Source organism: Carex rostrata, chromosome 28 (genome assembly GCF_964058835.1).
Source record: "Carex rostrata chromosome 28, lpCarRost1.2, whole genome shotgun sequence".
In the NCBI taxonomy this organism is placed as follows: Eukaryota; Viridiplantae; Streptophyta; class Magnoliopsida; order Poales; family Cyperaceae; genus Carex; species Carex rostrata.
In genome coordinates this window covers 7,200,425-7,206,833 of record NC_135945.1, presented here as the reverse complement: position 1 = coordinate 7,206,833, position 6,409 = coordinate 7,200,425, and the positions used below count along the sequence as shown (strand labels likewise).

Below are 6,409 nucleotides of genomic sequence, written 5' to 3'. Positions count from 1 at the left end.
TCTCTCTAAAGACCAACGCATTCTGTTGTTTCCAAATAATCCATATTATTCTTAAAAACCAAGAAATCCACATCTTTGTTCTTATCTTGCCCTCAGTTCTTGCTAGCTCCTCTGAGTGGCACCACACCTCCTGTACCGAGTCACCCGGTACCATTAGCTGGCAACCCACCTCTTTGTTCTTATCTTTCTCTCTAATTTACATTACGTTCTGTAGTATTACTGGTCTGTGTATATTCACAACATAAAACTAAATTGACAAAAACAAAGCATACAAGTAATTAAATCAATTTCCTTTCAACTATTTTCAATAATAAATTTCATAGCTCAACAACTGCTATGGAACATGTACATCAGAAGACATCTTGGTCATCCTCATCAGACAAAGCAAAATCACCAAATGGGTCGGCTTGCAACTTTTTAAAACACCCAATGAAATCATATGCCTCTAACATTAGTGCACTTTTGGCATCCTTCAAGTCTCTAGCTTGTGTCCCCAAATCAACCTTCTTCTTTCCCTTTTTACCACCGGCCCTGACACAGGCCTTTCTCCTCGCATCAACAGAATGGAGATGATCGAGATATTTTTCATGCAGCTCCATGTTCTTCACCTGTTTTAACACTGCCGGGCTCGGGTCAGGTTGGTTCTGACTTGAACCAGGCTTCAGCTTAATTTCAGGATCTGAATTCAAACTATCTTTGCATGAGAAATCTCTAGGGAATTTCACATCAGAGGGAAGGTTCACCGGTGAGGCCTCAAATTGGTAGTAGTAGTCAGCATCCTGGACCTGATCCATGAGTTGTTGCTTCTTTAATAGATGCCGCACGTTTTTTCGAGCATCTCGTATTTTCTTCAGCTTGGAAACCTTGCGTGCTTTTGGAGAGTTTGGCTCCAATAAGTTGAATTTTTTAAGTGGAGAGTCCATTCGGCTTCCTTTGTTCCATCTTTTTTTGGAAGGGATCGAAGGAGGTGTTGCAAAGTTTGAGTGGATTTTATTGAAACATTGTTGAGCATTTTTCCCAGGTACCTGCTCAAATTGACATCTAAGTGTTTGAGTCAACTATCAACTAAAAAAAATTATACCGTATTGTAATAAACAGGAATGTGCGTCATAACAATTTGGTTTTTAATTTGCAACCCAAAATGAGGTAAAGTTTGTTACGGTCATCTGAAATTCATCTTTAGGTCAGGACTGCAACTAGGTATATATATAGAGTGTACCAATGATGCAAGAACGTTTATACATGATTCATACAGTAAGAGATCAATATGACTACAAAAATTAATAAGGCTGATCTATGTATGAAAGAAGGCCAAATTACCATTTTGGACACTTTCTTCCAGAAATGAGGTGAAGGCTGAGCCAAAAAGAAAGCATTACGCAAGGCTATCTCTTCTTCTCCTGTCCATCCATCCAAACTTGCAGCCTCAGTTTCTGCAAAGCAAACAATTGGTTGCTTATCAGTATCAGGCCGCACTTGATTTCTATCTTCGACTTGAAGTGAAGGTTTATGCTTAATGATTGACGCAACCTCAGATGGAAGGTGAAATGCAAATGAAGCACAGTTGCATATCTCATTGCGTATGCATATCACACATAACTTTTATGTCTAAAAGTGACTTCAATTACAATTATGACATTTGATGAAATTCATTGTAGGAGATGACCTAATTATGCTGGTTTTAGTGAAGTTATTCAATGAGACCAAAAGTTTCCACTCTCCATTCTAACCTGCATTCTTTGTAAAATGAGCATCGTCAGCCTCCTTGCTTGCTTCCTTCTCTAGCATGAGATTACTCTCTCCCTTCTTTGAAGAATCATTCTCTATTGCAGACAGCTCTCTCCCTTGCTTGTTTTCACTATTCTTTCTCTTCTGTTTTGAAGCAACTCCAGGGTCTCCACCTGTTACATGTAATCTAAAAAGGATAAATATCTCAGAAAAATTCAATGATATCTGCAGGAGTGAATTAGGGTTTCAAGGTCAAGTTCAAAGTCGAAACACAATGTGCTCATCCACACATGTAGCTTTAATTTATCGCATACAAGCTTACATATGCAGTACTACATTATGGTCAATTCTAGCAAACATAAACCATACACTAATACACTACATTACTTGAGCATATATATATTAAAAAAAATGAAGTTTATGTTGCCATTCCCATGGTTACCTGCAATGTTGATCAGACTTGTATCTACAACTACAACCTCCTTAATTATTTCTTTCTCTAAAATGAGGTCATTCCCTTTCTCTTGACCAGATTCATTCTCCGTAGCCTTGTTTTTCTTACGCCTTCTCTTCTCTAGAGAAAAAACTCCAGGATCCCCACCTTTCACATTATCCTTCTCCTTTATAACCTCCATCAAGAAAACATTTCCTGAGTCTTCCTTACTATCAGCCATGGCCACTGGAAAACTTATATCACGTTCTACTCTCTCTTTATCAAGCTGACATGGAACTGAATTGTCTGCACCACCTAAGCTACTTGAAAAAGATAATATCATTTCATGAAGGATATGATAACCTATTAAAAAATAAGGCCATACTATCAATTCTGGTTCAGCAAACTTCAGTCAAACAGTGCAGTTTTCATGTCAGGGCTTGTTCATATTGGGAACCAATATCGACAAATCTTGTAGAAAATAACAAAGCCAAGAAACTCCCCTTGCCTCACCCAAAAAAAAAAAAACAAGATATGATTAAAAAGAGGTGAGTAGGTATCATTGTACTGTTTCTTTGCATTAATACCTGGTGCTGCCTGATCAGTGGATGAAAAATGATCCTTTAGTTTTTTTTTTCAAAAGCCCGAATGACAATACCTGATTTCTGTGGAATCTCAGAATCTCTCTGTTTCTCTACAATTTGATTGCTCTTATGCACTTTGTCACCTGCTTTTTCAGAATCATCCTCTCCAATCGGTGGGACCTCGTGTGGAATGTCCGAAGAGGAAACCTTCGTTTTCGTACGCTTCTTCCTAGACCTCTCCTTCACTGCTTCAACTGACAAATTTGCATTAACAATTCAAAAAATAAATTTTTAATAGTCAAAGATTCATATTCAGTAGCAAAGTTGTGATTTCCATTTTCATACTTTTTCCGCAGCAACCGGTCAACTACTCTTTCTATTTGATACAGTTTGTTATTAGCTGCCCAATTGAGGAAAAATTAAAGCTAGATTGGATATTTTAGTGCTTATAACTGCACAAATTAAACTTGAAACGTGTTATTAATATAAAGGTCCGCCTTGCAAATTTGGGGAAACCAGCAGTTACTCACTCTAGAAGGTGCCATTTCATTACCAATAAAGGCTGACAGTCGGAATGCAAACAGAGAGAGGCGGTATGTGCAACTAAAAGAAAAGACAATTTGAACAGGTTGTACCGGAAAAGATAAGAGTAACTTGCTAAGTATTGCACACATGGAATTTCACGAGTACGTAACATGATATGATTTATAGCCTTACATCAGAAGATTTGCCCATGCATCCTTACATTTTATGAGAATAAATAATTTGCATACAAATGCCCTTAATAAGCAATATTCAAAACAGTCAGTAACAATCAATCAGCCTAGCCCTTGAATCTACAGTTTGCATGCATGATTTCATAGTACATAAAGTTATTAATGAGATCTAAATCATTTGCTTACCTGCATTGTTTCTGAAATCAGCAGCTCCGACCTCGCTTGTTTCATTTACCATCAAATCTTCAATTGTGCCCCCAATTGGTACCTTTAATTCCTCATCAACCCTCCCATTTCTTAGATTCCTCTCATGATTTGTGGTCACTGCTTCTACGTAGCACAAAATATTGCCATCATTAAGTAGAGTAGAAACTGGAATAGAGTCTGATAATTTGAACATAACTCCTTTCAAACCAGTCTGCAATGCCAGCCAATTGTAGTGTCTAGTCATACTTGAAAAGATAGAAAATCGCTTCAAAAATTTAATATAAAAAAAAACTACCTTAACAGCTCGTACAATGATCTCTCCCATAACTGGGAAGGCAACCGGATGCTCAGCCATAATCATTCCTGATAAAAAAAATAAATAAATAAAAATATCACTTTTAGTTTAAAAAGAATTATCTGAAACAACAAACAACAACAATGAGTAGATAGATTGTGAGAAGAAGAAGTGGGTACTTTTGACAGAGGCAACGGTGTCATGGGGAGAGATAGCTATGGCCAGATGAGTGTCGAGAGATGTATCAATAAAAAGCGGGACAAGACCTGACCTCGCCATCACCATTGGAGTACAGGCCTTTAAAGAAATAGTCTCTATTGCTGCCTATAAAAAAATTCCAATTTCACAATTGAAAAAAATCAATTGCTGTCTTTAAACTATTTCATCTATTGCTGTCTTTAAACTATTTCATCTATTGTTGCCTTATAAAAAAAGTATCCATAAACCCTTAGAAGAAGGCTTCCCAAAAATTAAGTACCATCAATTCACCATCAATACCAACAAACAGAAATTGAATTGATATTATTGAAGTAAGTGCCACAAAATTCATCACTTAACATCCTTATATATACCTACTGTCTCTTTATAAGGATAATGTTGCTACAAATTTCAGCACAATTAATTCAATTGATATACCTACTGTCTCTATACTTACTGTCGGTACCAGGACGGAGGTTGGAACCTTTTCCCTCCTTCACACTCAAGTTGAGTTTGCAACGGTGGGGTTAGATAGTAACTTAATTTAGCTCTTAGTTGAAATTGAGAAAGGAAAAGAAGACTGCGCGACAGAGGGAGGAGCAAAAAGGCGGGAGGGAAGGGATTGGGAGAGAAAAAGCGTTTAATTGGAGGTGGGATCCTGATGTAATGCAAATAGAGAGAGAGAGAATGGTTAATTCCATCGGAATTGCCATAACTGTGTACAATTTCACTGATAAAGCAAAGATTTTGTGAAAGGATTAAAGAAAAAAACCTTCTTTGTTGATGTTGTGAATTGAATCAGTGATCTTAATTAATTACTATATTTTTTTATTTTTTTTACCGAATAAATAAATTCGAAAATTTATAAGTTTTATATGGAAACAAAGTTCTCATTAAGGAGATTGGTTCTCAATAGATTTTAAAACTGGAAGCATATTGTTGATATACTAGAGGAAGTGTGTTAGCTGTACTCGTAGTATGTGTGTGTGTATCTATCTATCTATCTATTCTTATATTATGCACGTAGATGTCCTGATCCGCCAACAGCTACGATTGAAAGATAAAATTTTATATTTAATATTAATCATCCAATTAAATAATTTGTCTGCTTTTGATTAAATGCATCTATTTTATGTGTAAAAATCTAAATTTAGTTAATAACATACCCGTCACACGTAGTGTCACGCCATATATTATAACTAAAATTAATTAACATTGAGCAGACTCCGCCTATAGAGATATATATATTTTTTTGTTTCCTTATTTCTCCTCCTTTAATTGAGCATATCACCCTTTTAATTGAGCGATATATTTCCATTTCTTTACAAATCACCCACGAAAAAATATTGCTCCATTTGTTTTCTTATTTCTCATCCATTTCTATACATATGAATGCAAATACAGCAATATTTGCCAGAAGAGACTACAATTTCTAAAAGGTACAAGGAGAAAAAAACCTTTGCAAAACCTTCATCTTAATTTTACGAATACAAAATTTATTGCCTTTACCTGAATCTATAGCTCTGTTTTCTACTGAAAATTTATTGCCCTTCTATTTATTGGTAATATTGATGTATATAAGAAGAGACCACAGTATATATCTGTTTTCATACAGTTCGTAATATTGTTGTATTTCTTCATTTCTCCTCTTGTTGTACTAATTAGGTCGGATGGTAAATTCTGTAATTCAAATTTGCATATTTTGAATTAAGTAGCTTCTTATTTATGTATTAATGTTACTTAAATTTTGGTTTTAGTTGCTACTTTTGGGAAATAATTTAGAAGGGTTAGGGTTCGTACAAGGTAATTGGGAATTGTGATGGTAAGTTCCAATTTTTTTTATTGAACCCTCAATTAGCTCAAATTTGCAGAAATATCTAAATAAATTGAAATTTGTGTCAATTCTGTGTATTTTTGAATGCTCTACATGCTAGTATAATCAATTTTTGAATGCTCTACATTAAGTTGGATATTAATAAAAATGTCGGTAAATTACGCTGCATGCAAACTAAAAAATTCTATAATTATTCATTACACTACAAAAACTCAAATTACACTAAACAAAAAAAATATTTTTATTAATTATGGCTTTTTTTTTAGAAAAAAAAACCAAGACCGAATGGCCATTTCGGTCTGGAGGAAAAAAAACCTTCTTACACCATTGGCCGCATGGAAAATTGTGAAAAATTGAAAAAACCTTGGAGACCGAATGGCCAATTCGGTTTGGAGGAAAAGTAAATGTGGAGAC

General features: G+C 35.2%; 1 protein-coding gene across 3 annotated transcripts; it reads right to left on the bottom strand.

Annotated features, from left to right (window-relative positions):
* LOC144545798 (uncharacterized) lies at positions 1-5,019 on the bottom strand. Of its 3 annotated transcripts, XM_078294365.1 has the most exons (10): positions 4,619-5,019; positions 4,143-4,287; positions 3,964-4,031; positions 3,648-3,879; positions 2,889-2,999; positions 2,820-2,855; positions 2,171-2,476; positions 1,731-1,901; positions 1,321-1,433; positions 1-1,025 (listed from the first exon to the last, which is right to left on the bottom strand). In XM_078294365.1, exons 2-10 carry the CDS (start codon positions 4,246-4,248, stop codon positions 351-353), a joined length of 1,818 nt encoding a protein of 605 aa, XP_078150491.1. In that variant the 5' UTR covers positions 4,249-4,287; positions 4,619-5,019; the 3' UTR covers positions 1-350. The 3 variants fall into 3 exon arrangements, with proteins under 3 accessions (XP_078150491.1, XP_078150490.1, XP_078150489.1); XM_078294364.1 differs by having other exon boundaries at positions 2,820-2,990; XM_078294363.1 differs by having other exon boundaries at positions 2-1,025; positions 2,820-2,999; positions 4,619-5,018.
* Positions 5,020-6,409: the final 1,390 nt, after the last annotated feature.